At 34.9% G+C, this 17,128-nt stretch overlaps 1 protein-coding gene across 1 annotated transcript in view; it reads left to right on the top strand.

The window, feature by feature from the left end:
* Positions 1-17,128, top strand: part of LOC117333034 (protein KIAA0100-like) — a 66,644-nt gene that overhangs the window by 15,267 nt on the left and 34,249 nt on the right. The window contains 14 exon segments of the mRNA XM_033892149.1: positions 2,145-2,237; positions 3,129-3,174; positions 3,821-3,892; positions 5,370-5,419; positions 6,800-6,858; positions 9,645-9,742; positions 10,026-10,090; positions 11,278-11,447; positions 11,670-11,824; positions 13,570-13,730; positions 14,529-14,796; positions 15,136-15,242; positions 16,094-16,180; positions 16,637-16,748. Of these exon segments, the coding sequence (XP_033748040.1) occupies positions 2,145-2,237; positions 3,129-3,174; positions 3,821-3,892; positions 5,370-5,419; positions 6,800-6,858; positions 9,645-9,742; positions 10,026-10,090; positions 11,278-11,447; positions 11,670-11,824; positions 13,570-13,730; positions 14,529-14,796; positions 15,136-15,242; positions 16,094-16,180; positions 16,637-16,748 (1,543 nt within the window).

The raw sequence follows: 17,128 nt of genomic DNA, 5'->3' as shown, positions 1-17,128 counted from the left end.
TGTTAATTTCAATGTTTATAAGTCCACCTTTATCAGATGGTGGGCTATTCAAATCGCCCTATGTCCCTGGTCCGTCATCCGTTGTCTGTCGTACGTCCATAAACAATTCTTGTTATCGCTTTTTCTTGAAAAGTTCTTAAGGGATATTTCTCAAACTTTTTTTTTTTTTTTTTTTTAATTTTTTTTTTTTTTTTTTTTTTTATTAGTTCCAGACAAACATATACATCAATACTCTCTTAATTATGTACATGTAATCAATTTTTATGAATACTCCTACATTTTTGGTGTATTTTAAATCTATTATAATCTACTATTACATTCTTAATTATTGGGCAGTATAGTGTATGTAGAATTGAAAACAATCAACCAATGAATATATTGCCTGGAGCTAATTGAAAAATGGGATTGGGGGATAGTTTGGATAAAAAGTAGAAGCTGATTTTGAAAAGGAAATACAAAGATAAGAGAGAAAGGAAACATAAAAGGAAGAAGAGAAGAGGGAACGAGATTTCCGACGAAAGCAAAGGCAATTTCTGAAAGGGTGACAAAAAAATAACTGACTATTGCTAATAAAAACATTTAATGGAAAAGAAACTAGTCCAACAAAAACACAAGCAAATTGAAAAAATATAAAAATTAATTACGTTGGTAAATTGAAATCTATTTCATAATGAAAGACACTACCTTAATGTAATGGTTATATTTATTTTCTAAAAGCTGAATGGTAAGCACTGAAATCCTCAATAAAAGTAGCTTCCTTGTCACATTTTTTTGCTAAGTATCTCTCGATGTTATATGAAGTTTTAAGGTTACTAATTAGAGTGGGTAAGTACAGAGCATTACCTAAACACTTTTGACAATAAATATAGTGCTTCATATTTAGTATTATAATATTTTCTGCTCTGTTATTTTGGTGTGGGTTTTGTGCTATTTTACCAAAAATGAAATCTTTTTTACATACATTAAATGTCTCATTACAAGTAGCTTGCAACCAAATTTGGAAAGCCATAATTAAATTTTGGACTTTATTACATTCCCAAAGTACATGCTGTATTGTTTCTTTTTCTATGAAGCAGAAATTACACAAATCAGACTGAACAAAATGAATCTTTTTCAAATAAGTGTTTGTAGCTAAGACATGATGATTAATTCTAAATTGCATCCATTGTAGTTTTGAATTTTTATTTGTGTCAAAAGGCAATCTGTATATTTTTTTCCATTCTTCAATAGGTATATTTCCAAATATGGTGTCCCACTTTGCTTGGCCTGTAGGCAATACATTATTTTTATTCAATACATTATACATATCTCTTGTACCTTTTTTACTTTTAATAACAATATCAATATACAGTGGTATCAATGGTAATGTAAGTTTTTTTTCAAAATTCCATCCTAATCGTTTGACTGCCAATATAATACCATTATAATCAAGGAAGTTAGTATTTAAATTAAAAGCTTCATTAAATTCATTCTGTTGAAGATAGCTGCCATCTTCTTTAAGTAAATCATTTATAAAAATCACACCTTTATCAAACCATTGCTTATAATATACAGTATTATTACCTATTTTTATTAAATCATTATACCAAATTGGTAGAGATAATATTTGTTCTGGCATAAATATTTCAATTTTCCCTCTTAATATATTCCACGCATTAAAAACATCAATCCAAAATTTGTTATGAAGTACATTTTTGATATTATATTCAATATATCTATTTCCTAACGTTAAAAACTTATTTCTATTAATTTTTGTAAAAAGAAGTGTCTGCCAATTTGAACTTTTAAGACAAATATTTCTCAAACTTGATGTGTTGGTTCCACTTAGTCCATAGTTGTGCCAAATAAAATTAGATTTTTGATCTTGGAAAGAATCAAAGGATGTTTCTAAAACTTCACCTATAGGTTCCACTTGCTATAAGAATGTCATAAAAGGAAAAGAAAAAGGGAAAAGTAAAGAAAGGATCAGTCTGACATAGAACCAATAGAGATAATTCAATGGTGGATTCCAAGATCCCTCTGGGATCTTTTGTAGTATACTCACATCACTGACTTCTCTATTTCAATCAAAATGTATTGTACTTCAGGTTTTTGAAAGATGATTTTAGTAATAATCATAATACTCTTTGTGTCCTTGGTAACAGGAGCAGCAGCAGATAGAACCATGCCTTGCCGAGATGTCATGTAGTACATTTGTACATCTACAGGCTCACAAGGACAACATCAAACAATTCAAGGTTAGTGTTACTGGTGGCCAAGGTCATTGTACTTTTAGAAATCAGAATCATGGTCACTACCCAGGGCAAGATAGTATTGTCCAACCCAAATAATGTAAATTTGGTTTACGTGAACTTTGGTTATTATGTCTCCCCTTTAAATGAAAATTACTTGCATCACCTAAAGCCGATGTACACTGCACTGCGTTTATGTGACATTGACCTCAAAGTCAAACGTCAGATGTGTGCAAATTTTTCCAATTATCCTTATTTAGGTGATAACTTTTAAAGATATCTGTATGAAACTTAAACTGTACTTTTATCACACACTGACAGATTACAGTGCTCTGTCATAAGATCACTATGACCTTGACCCCAACTTAGTTAAATTTTGTCTGAGCCATAACTTCTAAACACTCAAAGATATCTTTGATGAAACTTAAAACATCATTTGTATATGCATCACCCACAGGCAATGTGATGTTTAGAGCAAATATATTCAATGCCTGGTAAAGGAAAAGTGGAGACATACAAGTTTGTTCACAATCACTATTAGTCAGTAATACCATATTGTACTGTAACTCAGTCTGATACTGGTGACCATGGAAACATCACATATAATCTGTGGACTGGTTGTTGTTCTATGTAAAATCAAACACACCTATCAACCCAAAGAAAATAATTCTTATGTTTTCATTTCAGCCAAATTATTACACTTCATTAATATCCAGTGCTGAATTAAACCCAATGTTGTATTAAAACATAACGAAAATCAGCTTTGAGTCATTGTTCCCTTGGTGATTCCACTGTCTGTGAACCACTGGGCTGACATTTAATACAAATACTTAGTGAAGATTCAGCCAGTGTACTGTATAGGTTACTTATCACTTAACACTGTTTCTAATATTGCAGATGATACGACTTCTGATGAGTAAGCCTCAAGCCAAGATGACAGAAGGTAGGGATAATGCTCTGATAGATATCTATTATGGTTTACAATTACGTTACAGACAGCTCCTGACAAATTCTCTGATGCATTCTTTACAAGTTGTGGGTCGTTTGTAAGGCACAAGGATGAAATCCATGCTCAACACAACTTCCTTTAAACTTGCTTGCAGCTTATACTGTAAAGGTGGAAATTTACGTGAGGGGTATATTTATGCTAATTATGCAGAGTCCTTTTGGTCAAGAAAATCCACCATGCTAATTATTTTGATATCAATTTGTGTAATCTCTAACTATATACAAGTTCACTGTATAATGAAATGGCAGTTTAAAAGAAAAACCTAAACATGAAAATAATATCTTCCTAGAAGTCTTTGCGAGATTCCTTCAAATCGTTGAAAAAAATATCAGTTCTGACATCAGATTTATCACTAAAACTATTTTGATTTTAGCATGAGTAAGGTTTCAAGGAATGCGAGCACAGTCTATGTTTCTAACAACACTTGTTCAGCTTTGTGATGATCTCATGGAAACTTGGTTGACTTGTATATCAGCATCTATTGCCATTACAATTTGTTAGACTGTAAATGTTACCATGAATAGACTGTAAATGTTACCATGAATACTTGGTCATTTAACTGTGATTTTTCCGATTTCAGCTTTATTCTCCAGTATTCAGGCCATGAGGACAGCGTCAGCCGCCCAGATGGAAAACAATCATGACAGCACAGGTAAAATCAGGCCTTAACATTTTAGAGTCATTGGGCCGTGAAAAAACTGATAATGTTAACCAGGCTAATGATTTGTAATAAATGATTGATAATTCATAATGAACACAACATTAATGCTAGTATTAGTTTATTGGTTTCTTTGATTTATCAATATGTAAATGTTATACATGAGAATAAGAAAAAGAATAAGAAATATTTGGCCATCCAAAGCTATATCCTGGTTATTTGAAAAAATGATATCCCCATGTTAACCATATATATTTGCTTACTCTACATCTTCCAGAATGTTAAAAAAAAGTAAGTTTACAGGGCTTTTTCTGGGGGCTTTTTGGGGCTGTAAATGGGCCCCATTCCCAATTAAAATTATTTCATATTTAAGCCGAATTCCCAAAGTTTGTCGTTTACTCCTGAAAAAATCTTACCCAATTCATCAATTTTCTTCCTAAAATGACACAAAAAGGCCCAATCCCAAACCAGTGAGTAAAAGCCCTGGATTTATATGTTTCAATTCAAATTAAAATTAAAACATTTAAACCTGTGAAAATAAGCTGTTATATGGTACCGAGATATATCATTAATACGATCAAAAGTGGAAATGCTGTATGCTTGGAATTAAAACATTGAAAGCAGTATAATTAACATTGATGTTCTAATGTCATATTTATACAGGGCAACCATCAAGGCAAGCTTGTAAGACTTTTACAAGCAAATTAAATAAGAACAAAGACAATTAATGTTGAATTGAAAATGGCCGTTTATTATATTAAACGACGGATGTTAAGAATATAACATCATAGATAACAATTCTTTCCTTAAAAGTCTTAGATGGGGGTCAAAACCCCATCAAGTACAAGTATACTTAAAGATTAAGTTCTCATATGGATATAGACATATGAGTTAAAAAGTCTAAAATGGGTCAAAACCCGCTTCATCAAGTACATGTATACATACAATTTTATAGTTATCATACAGATATACAAGAGATTCTACAGAGATTATCTCTGCAGAATTCACAATTTACAATCATACGACACATACTAACATAGGTTTAAAATGATAATTGATGTTCGTTAAATACCTATTAAAATCATAATATGGTATTGACAACTTCGGAAAGGAGGCAGTAAGGGGAAGGTGGTGGGCAAAATAGAACTTAGTCAAAGTAGTTAAAATACTTGGTGCAAAAGTACAATAAAATAGGTTGGCCTTGACCGTACGCACCTTGTTCCGCCATGTTTTCTTCAGCTTCTGTGTGTAAACAACTGCGTCATCGGTTTATATATATAGCAGTCTAAAAATAGCGACAAATTAATGCGCGACACTGATGAAGCTTGACCTCTTCACACATCCCTCAAACATGCCTCCTTCCATATCAATATGATCAACTTGATTTATAATACTATTAGTTTGCCTGCATAAATTACATTAAAACAAGTTTTAATTAGTATATATAGTGAATTGTTAAATTTACTTTCAGATAACATCACAAATACTAGGTCAACTCTAAACTTAAATTTAATCCCACAGGTAAGTAAGGATCAATATAGCGTTCTTAAATAGACTTGTAGATCGTATGCCTCATATCTGCATCATGTGTGATTACGCAGCTAAATGGGAAGGGAGGGGTAGGGCTTGGCTGTGCTGAAGAGAATATGAGGAGATTTATCTTGTAGAAACATTGTAATGTTCCTTTATGATTACTAATAATATGTTTAATTCTAATGTTATTACATGAGGTACAGTTTTAGTCAATTTGAGGAAAATGGTACTGATTGAGGATATGCTGTCTATTTGTTTTTTGATATTGTTAAATTACATCACATTATCATTTTAAAGGTTTTTTTTTTCAGCTAAGGATGTCCCAACTGATAATCAGTATTTCATATCAGAAATAATATTTTAATCTTGTGTTCGTCATCAACACAGATCTTGAATGTGCTTGTTTAGTAAGGGACGATAACTCAGAGTTATGCTTGTTAAATAAGGGGCGATAACTCTGAGTTGTGTTTGTTTAGTAAGGGAGGATAACTCTGAGTTGTGCTTGTTTAGTAAGGGAGGATAACTCTAAGTTGTGCTTGTTTAGTAAGGGACCATAACTCAGAGTTGTGCTTGTTTAGTAAGGGAGGATAACTCTTGATTTGTGCTTGTTTAGAATGGGACGATAACTCTTGAGTTGTGCTTGTTTAGTAAGGGGTGATAACTCTGAGTTGTGCTTGTTTAGTAAGGGACGATTTGAGTTGTGCTTGTTTAGTAAGGGAGGATAACTCCAGAGTTATGATTGTTTAGAAAGGGACGGTAACTCTGAGTTGTGCTTGTTTAGTAAGGGAGGATAACTCTAGTTGTGCTTGTTTAGTAAGGGGGGATAGCTCTGAGTTGTGCTTGTTTAGTAAGGGACAATAACTCAGAGTTGTGCTTGTTTAGTAAGGGACGATAACACTTGAATTGTGCTTGTTTAGTAAGGGAGGATAACTCCAGAGCTGTGCTTGGTTAGAAAGGGACGGTAACTCCAGAGCTGTGCTTGTTTAGTAAGGGAGGATAACTCTTGATTTGTGCTTGTTTAGTAAGGGAGGATAAGTCTGAGTTGTGCTTGTTTAGTAAGGGAGGATACCTCCAGAGTTGTGATTGGTTAGAAAGGGACGATAACTCCAGAGTTGTGCTTGTTTAGTAAGGGAGGATAACTCTTGAATTGTGCTTGTTTAGTAAGGGAGGATAACTCTGAGTTGTGCTTGTTTAGTAAGGGACAATAACTCCAGAGTTGTGCTTGTTTAGTAAGGGAGGATACCTCTGAATTGTGCTTTTTAGTAAGGGACAATAACTCCGAGTTGTGCTTGTTTAGTAAGGGACGATAACTCTTGAATTGTGCTTGTTTAGTAAGGGACAATAACTCAGAGTTGTGCTTGTTTACAGGAGATCGGTCTAGATGTCACAGATTTGGATGTGAAGATTGTGAGACAAAATATTCAAAGGTATGATGATAAATAGCACAATACAAGAAGGTAAGATGATAAACATTACCACACAAAACATTCAGAGTAATATGTGGCCGACGGGTCTTATCTCATTTGGAGAGAGAGGTGAACCCATACCTGTCAAGTTTCCCGCATTGGACTGGAGACTTCCAAATAATCAATACAGAAATCAAATTCTCCAGTTTGAAATTAATGACCCGCGCGGGTCCCGAATTTTATCAAATTCTTCAGTTTTCTCCAGCTTGGCCAAAATGGCATCCATTAACCCCAAGACCTTGGGTCATTGACGCAGCAAAATTTAATTTGACTCGCGATTTTTGCATGACGTGCATCAATTTGATGCTTCAAATTCTGACTAACGCTATTGCACTTAATATACAGTGGAACTTCGTTAACTCGAACTCGGATAACTAGAATACCCCGCTTAACTCGAAGTACCTCGCCGGTCCCGGCCGAATTCTCTCTTTATCTTAGTAAAAAAAAATCGGATAATTTGAATTCGGATAACTCGAAAAACTCGGATAATACGAAGTAAAAATTTGGTCCCAACAATAAAAATCCTACTTGAAATGTTCGAATAACTCGAAGTATAATTTTCGTTGATCGGTGGCAAACGCCGACATTTTTTAAGAGCTAAATTCCGTTTGTAATACTGAACATATCGGCACTACTAACCTACATGCTATTATAAGTGTTTCATAAATTCATAAAAGAAATTGTTGGTTGAATCTTATAACAACAAGTCTTGGTGATAAAAAGTACTGCTTTACTTACATCAGGTAATTTCCCAAGGCGGTCGCCGATATCAGTACACACGATAGTCAACAACTCATCTACCCGTTCGCTCAAGCGGAACTAATCTCTGACACACCGGTAGATCTACCCGGCTGATGTTTTTACAGGTGTAGAAATGACACAGTCACCGGCGCCTATTAAATCTTTAAACTGCTGAAACAATAGTGTAATTACTGCCGAGGTGTTCAGAGTACAACTGTAACAGTCAGTGCTGTCTATTAAATCGGATAAAACGCCAACTCAGTTACAGTAACATTTTATACGCACATGCGCAGCCCAACTTCCGGTGCTAATACACATGGAAATGGCGTGGTTATCAATAAAAAGTAAGTAGGCCGATCAAACAGTATTTTATATATGTCCAATAAAAGGTAATGTTTCTGTTACGTTTTGTATGCAATCTGTGTTAAACTTAAACGGTTATTTGTTTTGACATTAATAACTTGTTATTTTGTCGAATTCCGTTTTATCGTTTACCTTTTGCAAACATGACTTGCACATCAGATCGTTATTGAAATGACTAAGTGAAAGAAACTTTATCGTGACTGTATATCGGCAAAACTACACCAAATAACAAGTGACATAACGAAACATTACATATATATTTACATGTATTGACCAGTCTTCACACTAAACTGATGAGCGACAGAGCGAAGTTATAATGATTATATAATGTTGACAAATATTGACCAAACTTTTCACCAAAAACGATAACTCGCTTAATTCGAACACTCGGATAACTCCCAAGTTTTTTCGTGGTCCCGTCGACTTCGAGTTAACGAAGTTCCACTGTAAGTCTTAAACATTGGCCAATATACAGACTCAACAAAGGGCATATTAACTATGGTCAGTGACAAATAGTCAGTCAACTGTGACAAACCCCGAAAGTCACCAAATTGGGTACCGGGTGAAGTTTCCAATAATCAACATACCTGTAATGAAATAAGCTATTTGCAAGGTAGATTTTCCCAAAGAAGTTATACAAACCCCAAACTAGCCACAATTGCTAACAAATCAGTATACTTTTTATTGATTTAAGAATGTTGGCAAAGAACTGCAGTCAGACTCTCAAAAAAATCGGCACCGTGCTGTTGGTGGCGGCCATGATTGTTGTGATGAATATTCTATAAATGGATCCGGTATCCGGAAATGGACAATTTTTCAGGATATTTTTTTCTCTCTCCAAATGTTTTCTGGGAAATAACATAATTAAAAAAAAAGAAAGATATTTTTTTTTTTCAGATAAAAGTAAAATAAAAAATTGTCATTATTGATTCAATATATGGAAACATTGGAAGGTAAATTCAATTGAACTAATATATATCAGTATACATTTGAAAACAATTCATCATTGACAGTCAAGTTTGTGTGCATTTTATATTTTGACTCAGGTTTTTTTTTTTTGACTCTCAAGGTTTACAGCTGAGAGGTAGGTTTGTTTGGTTTATTTTTGCTTAACGTCCTATTAACAGCCAGGGTCATTTAAGGACGTGCCAGGTTTTGAAGGTGGAGGAAAGCCGGAGTACCTGGAGAAAAACCATCGGCCTACGGTCAGTACCTGGCAACAGCCCCACGTAGGTTTCGAACTCGCAACCCAGAGGTGGAGGGCTAATGATAAAGTGTCGGGACACCTTAACCACTCGGCCACCGCGGCTTTGAGTGACCGACTCCTGAGATTTTGATCCTACTTTCATTAACTGTCAGAATCAGTAGTTTCATTCAGTACAAGTTATAATAACTCAGCTGCATTCACTTGTTATTAGATTGAATACTATTAATCAATTAATTTGTGTTGTGTTTTGTTGATGAATGTAATATATTTAGTAAAAATGTCGCCGCACGCTATCTCCAGTTTGAGGAAAGTCCTCAAACTCGAGATCTCCAGTTTGTCAACATTTGCTCCTTGACAGGTATGGGTGAACCTTTCATTTGTTCCAGAACAAACACTGACAGTTGAACTGAAAACTGCATGCACTTTTTTGTTCCAGGACATTGTCAGTTGGATTGAGAAACTTCCATATGGAGTTTCAGAACAACACCAACACTTCAGAGGAGGAACAAAGCATTTGTGGTCTATTGGTGGAGGGTGAGTTGCTGTCAATTAATCAAAATTATTCAGCTAGGGTATCATGATAATTTATTTCATGTCATGAAGAGATTCCTACTGTAACAGTAATTGTATCAAAGGATCAGTTTCAGCTGTTTTCATTCATTATTTGTTTACATAGCTTTAAACTTTATCTATTTATACAAGTAACAACAATTGAAAAACAAGTAATAAATATTTAGCCATGATGTCAGACAAATGCCACTTTGAACTGGGAAGTTTGTTTTTTGTTACAATAATTACAATGATTTTTATTTGACAGATTTCCATACAGAGTCCCCACAAGCTAAGTTTGCTGCCTTACTGAAGGCTAACGTTAAGGTGGAGGTAAGTGGAACAGCTGATTTGTAAGGATGTGCTGATGGTTTGTATGTCAGATTGTTTTCAAAACTTACTTCCATATATTCAATTATTATTTATTTACATCATGTATTTGCATAACTTTGCTACACAATTATAAATAACAGTTCCCTGTAAAAGTTCATTTGTTCATCGGAAACTGCTTGATATTTTAACACATCAGTGAGGAGATTCTATATGTCAGAAATATGATTAGCAAGTAAGTGCAGAGAAATGATGATCTGTCCTCGCCTGCAACAAAAAGTCACAAAGCAAGACTGGGTTTACTTATTCTGGGGGGGCAACTGTTTTCGTCAATTCTGGGGGGCAACTGTGTTTTCGTCAACATTCCTCTTAAAGTTTTGTGTTAAGATCTGTTGCTCATGAAGAATAAGTCCAACTTAAACTAATCTTGGTATATAGTTAGATCACATAGTAGACAATCTCAGCATACCCATCATTTGTGAAATATCAAAGATTTTATAGTTCAGTGACTCTGGAAACTAGGATTGCTGGGAAACTTGATTTTAAAAGTACTGACCACATACTGTAGAGTACATGTGAATGTTATTTTTTTCATGTGATTAGGAATTAAAAACCTCGGATTTTGAAAATTGATATAAAATCTTTATTGCTTCTCGAATTGACTTTAAAATTAATTGATAGTCAAATATGGAGATTTAAAATTAATCCCGAAATATTTTTTCACTAGTGCGAAAAGGATTTGTTTGGTTGTTTTTGTTTTTGAGAAGGGAGGGTGTGTATGTCATACTTTGGTGCCTTGTGAGAATTGGTAATTTTTTTTTAAATTTGCAATTTATTTAATTTGCGATTCATCAATATTTACACATGTCTGTTATGCATATAGGAGTATTGAATACTACCACTATATTGATGTGACAGTTTCTTTGGGATTTTTTGGAAAAAATACAAGAATTGTAGTTTGCTATCTTACTATCCTGAAAAAATGGGATGGCGAAACATACTTATTATTATGTAATTCTTGTTAATTCAATTTTTGAACATTTTCCAATTTTTAAATTTTACATACTTCCAGTTTGTTTGCTACTTTAGTTAATACACGACGTACTTCGATAATTTTGGCCAAATACATTGTATTTTGTGAAAAAATAATCTGGTGTAAGAAATATTCTGTATTTGTGCCCTTTTTCTAGCTTGATAAGAACAAGGTTGTGTCAGATGTGGCTGTCCAGGGGGCATTCTTCAACTACCATCACGAAGAGATCCAGTACTGGTCATCTGTAGTCACACGAGTGTCCGACACTCACACTGGTACTAACACCCAAATCCAGTCAAGTAGAATGTCATCATCCTCACCTCTCAAGTAAGTGCTGGAGTAGTTAGAAATCATTTCATTTATTTTCAAGAAAATTTACCATGCTCAAGTATTATTACATTAACGATTATATATGATAATTGGTTATTGATATATCTAAGGGTACAATAATGCATATCTGACTCTGACCTTTACCTACCTGTTTGATGTGATATTTATCTGAAAAGTACCTGTCTGACTCCATTTGAAGTTTGCTTTTCTTGATTGTAGATCGCTCGTGATTGACTACTGTCGGAGACGCCATGTGTGCCTGTCAGTAGCACTCACTGAAATGTCAACCTCTCTATCCTCGGCAGCCTATTCAGGGCTACATTTGGTGGTCCAGTCAGCCAAGGTGATATCCTCTGTCAGTCCCTCTATAACAGGTAAGACTTGGCTGCACATGTGGCTGTACTCGGAGTTGTGCCAGGGGTTCATTAAGTTTGTACCCAGGGCTGTCAAAATGAGATTCCTTTCGACTGTCATGCCATGTGACCTTTAATGATCTTTAAGGACATTTGGCTTAACATTATACCTTGTATAAACTGTGTGAATAATAATATAGTCCATGTTAAAATTGTGTAAAATTTTATACATGTGATACTGAAGAAGAGTAGAATTAGAACACTGACAATTAGATAGTGTAACATATTGCCGGTATGCATAGGTGTCAACCATCCCAGATTACTCGGGAAGTGCCCAGATATACATTACAACTGTGCATAGCTAGGTGGCTTCATTTGACACAGTCAGTTAATTTTGTGATTACAATTAGGATACATCACTTCAAGAGCAAACACTGGTCATGTCTGCCAACAAGATTTACTCACATGAAAGCCAATAATGCCTTTCTTAATCGTAGCTGTCAGTACTAGTGTTTGTACTGCCGCCATCTTTAATTGGACGATACTAATAAACAGTCGTAAACTGTCACAAAAATCCGGATTTCAATTTGGGTCAGAAAAAACAAACTATTAAGAAATTTGTTTTATATAACAACAGAACTAGTAGTTATACAAAGATAAATTAATAAATTACTGGCCCTAACTCTGGGGATGATACGGTGAAGTACGAGTTTTTCTCGTACCAAGGAGTTGGGACATCTCTGCAAATAACCTGCTCTCAAACTGAGCGCCCTGGTACCAGGGTTTTTTTTATTTGAGAAAGAAAGGGAGATAATTTGATAAATACATTTAGAAATATTTCAGGACAAAATATAGATAAGTAGTTACTTTGTATATTGGCTGGAGATTCCAAGTGACTATATCATTAATAATTCACTAAATGCAGTTCCTGTCTATGAATTTCTTATACATTTTTTAAAGAATCAATCATTTAAAAATTTTTTTTTTATTATTATTCATTAAAATTAACCATTGTTGTCAAATTTTAACATCAAAATGTACTTATAAATAGCCTGAAGTAATTTACACCTGCGCAAGCTCATGTGGAACATCCCCTAAATGCAACAAAAAATGTCGCGATTTTTTTCACGCACTTTTCCCCTCATTTTGGATGTGGAATGAGGGAGATCTCCCTCATTGGAGGTTTCAAAGGTTGACATGTATGCCGGTATGTGTTACAGCTGAGTCTTCAGACCTTACCTGTAACATAGTGAAGGTATTTGTTACAGCTGAACCCTCTGAGATGTACCCTGTAACATAGTGAAGGTATTTGTTACAGTTGAGTCCTCTGAGATGTACCCTGTAACATGGTGAAGGTATTTGTTACAGTTGAGTCCTCTGAGATGTACCCTGTAACATGGTGAAGGTATTTGTTACAGTTGAGTCCTCTGAGATGTACCCTGTAACATAGTGAAGGTATTTGTTACAGCTGGGTCCTCTGAGATGTACCCTGTAACATAGTGAAGGTATTTGTTACAACTGAGTCCTCTGAGATGTACCCTGTAACATAGTGAAGGTATTTGTTACAGTTGAGTCCTCTGAGATGTACCCTGTAACATAGTGAAGGTATTTGTTACAGCTGAACCCTCTGAGATGTACCCTGTGACACATTGAAGATATTTGTTACAGTTGAGTCCCCTGTGATCTACTCTAACATAGTGAAGGTATTTGTTACAGTTGAGTCCTCTGAGATGTACCCTGTAACATAGTAAAGGTATTTGTTACAGCTGAATCCTCTGACCTGCCCTGGCTGGACAATGTATCGTGTAAAGTTGAGGTTCAAACTGTCAGCTGTCAGCACATGGTCGCTCGTGTAACGATGGATCGTCTGTGTGACAACATTCACTTCTGGGACCATGCTTTATACATCGGTACTTTCTATCTTAAGGTATGTGTTTTGGTCTACCTGCTGATTAAGATAATAAAATCATTAAACAATTTATTATATATCAATTCTCAACATTTACAATAAACAACAATAATAGAAAGATTACATTGAATTTGTATTGTTGTCATCGTGTACAGAATTTTGTCAGACTGTTATTACATGTGTGTTCATAACGGAATCTATCAAATGAGTGTTTTGCTTATAACGGGGCAGGTAGTGATGTATGCTGTGTTTCCATATTGACATTTTAAACTCACCTGTGCTGTGGTGTCCATCATCCGTTCACCATCAACTTTTCCATTTAAATGAATTCTTCTCATTAACCAAGACTCCCAGAGTTATGATATTTGGCTGATAGCTAACTTGGGTGAGGTCTGACAAAGTTTGCGAAAAGAAATTACCTTGACTGAAAATGAATGTCACAGGAGTCAAATAGATTAAACCTTTGAATGACTTTTCTGACCAACCAAGACTCCTAGAGTCATGATATTTTATTGGTAGGTTCCTATGATGGAACACAACAAAGTTTGTTAAAAGAAATGACTTCGAACCATATTCAACGCCACAGAGGTTTAATCGTTCAAGCATATGAATAAGAAGAACCCCTCCTGATTACCTGGAAGGCCTGGAATGAAATTCTTTTGATTAAATGAAAGGCAGAGAATCATTTAAAATATGAAGACCAGGTGAGTGGTGCAGGCCCATTGGGCCTGTTGTAATAATAAATGATGGCTTTCAAAATTTTATGCACATTTACTGATTGTTTCTTTTGTTTATTTTTAATGAAACAATCTTTAGGGTGAGAAACGGTGTGGAGACCTGGAGTTGGATGTTGATTTGTGCAATACTCATATAGAATGGTCTACTCTGACTGTTAACACTGCCCTATACTTTCTGGGGGCGTTGTTATGGAAACAACAGTCTGGTGCTACTTCTGTTACCATACCTACTGAAATGGACAGAACTTTAAATATACCACCATCCAATCTTCAGCCAGCTGGGAGCAATATATCCATGAAAATGTGTGTGTCCAACGTGAACTTGTTTTTATGTAATAACCACAAAGGTAAGTCATAATTATATCTCCTTATTTGGACATTTAGATGGCATGTGTGTCATCAATACTCATTTAATTGTATATTTTGTTAGGATTATTATGTTACACTGTGTAATTGGTTGTTTTCATATTTATGTAACTGTGTGTGTGATTGGTTGTTTGATATTATGTTACACTGTGTAATTGGTTGTTTGATATTTATGTAACAGTGTGTGTGATTGGTTGTTTGATATTATGTTACACTGTGTAATTGGTCGTTTGATATTTAATATTATATAGTGTGTTTGATTAGATGGTTTTTAGTATTTTTGTTCGTGCAGTGTTTTATAGTCAATGATTTTATTGCAGTGTGTCTTATGTCAAGAATCGATGCAGTGGACATTGATCTCAACAGACAAACCAACTGTGTAACTGTAGAAGGCTGTAAAGTTATGTATATCTCTCAAGTAGACAAGGTCAGTGGGCATGGCATCACTACAGTTTTATCTGAAATAATAAATTTACATTTGTATCATATGTTCATATATTTAGGCTTTAGTCAGAAATATTTATCTCATCTTTGCTAGCCAACACTCCACAAAGCCTTAGCAGATATAGTCTTCAGTTCTGGCCCTCTAGCAGAGATTCGAAATTACCACCATTTACACAGGAAATTTTTGACCAATCAAAATGTGCTTACCGATGTACTTCATCGGTGATGTTTATTAACACAAAACTTTTGCTTAATGCAAAACCAAGCCTGAATGTGAAACGCGATTAAATTGGGTGCCCTGGTATTCGAGGGCGCGACGGTTTTAAAACGACTATATCTGCCAAGGGATTGTGGAGTGTAACGTAATCAGAAACCTTGGCTAGCGAAGATGTATTTATTTTGAACTGGTTCTTATTCAAATGTATTTAAATAATTTATGAATTACTGAATTGCAATTTGGTAAGTTCTTGTTGATTCATGAAATAGCATTGCTCCCTAAAAATAACGGAGAAACCAGTATTTCTCCCTTAGAGATAACGAAGGAGAAACCAGCATTACTCCCTTAGAAATAACGAAGGAGAAACCAGCATTTCTCCCTTAGAGATAACGAAGGAGAAACCAGCATTACTCGCTTAGAAATAACGAAGGAGAAACCAGCATTACTCCCTTAGAAAGTAGAAACCTGACTATCTACACAGGAAAGGTCAAAACTACCAGAGCTGCGATGATGGAGGTTTCTCGTAGGTATTACTGGTAAAAGTTTAATGTTTTGTGTAGCTGTGATGGTGGAATTGTGTACCTCTAAGGTAACAGTTGAAATGGTTTGTGTTCCAGTCCATGGTGCTAGTATCTGCCAACCAACTACACAATCCAGCTATCCATGTCCAGGAAGTAAGGGTTACACACAGTCGGGATCAGAATGTAAGTAAGAGGTTGGGTTAAAGTCACATCTAATTAGGGGACAGAGAATAAGTCAACAAATGGGGTCAGGTCCACATGATAGGGTCATTGGTCAAGGTGATCCAAAATAAAGTTCAGAGAATGATCAAACAATTGAGGTCAGGACCAATACATGAAAGGGTCACTGAGTAAGTGATATATGAGATCAAGGTCAAATAAGATAAAGGTCCGAGGATGATTTCAGTGTATGATCTAGGTTATGATGTTTGAAATGTCCAATTTTAATTTTAACTAACATTTATATCTTAACTTTTTGTCCTGTATTAGAATTTGATTAGGCCCAGAAAATATTAGTAGAATTTGAACACAATATTTGTCACAGATGAAATATTAGGCAATTGAAACTAAATTCTTGTTAATATTGACATTTTAGTTCTTACGGGATGTATAACCTTTGCTTATATCTTGTTTTGACAGGAAATGCATGTGCGCATTCTGAAGATTCTGTCCTGTGAGTGGAAGACCTGTCACCACATGTGTCTGATACAGGGACTGGAAGATGTCAAGGAGATCAAAGCTCGTTACCAAGGTAAACTTAGGTGGATAATCATCCCCTTACAAGTGACATCACAAGCTGTCAGATAGACATGTAATGCTCTGGGCTCAGTTATATATATATCCTCCCATTGGTAGTGTTCAGACTGAGAAGGAAGGGTTCACCTAGTAACCTATTCAATTCACCTTTCTACACTCCCAGTAATATTGCACCTTATCGCTCTGTACAGATTTATATTGTTGACAATGCTAGTTCTTGTTATACCCTAATTACATGGTACACAGTCTGCAATGTCAAACTCATGACTTACCCAACCAAATCCTGTCCTTGTATTCAATTAAGTCATATTATTAAATGTTTGTGTGTAAAAAAAAAAAAAAAAAAAAAAAAGTCTTATCATCCACATTGATTAT

Source organism: Pecten maximus, chromosome 8 (assembly GCF_902652985.1).
Source record: "Pecten maximus chromosome 8, xPecMax1.1, whole genome shotgun sequence".
NCBI lineage: Eukaryota > Metazoa > Mollusca > Bivalvia > Pectinida > Pectinidae > Pecten > Pecten maximus.
This window is presented reverse-complemented; position numbering and strand designations above follow the sequence as displayed.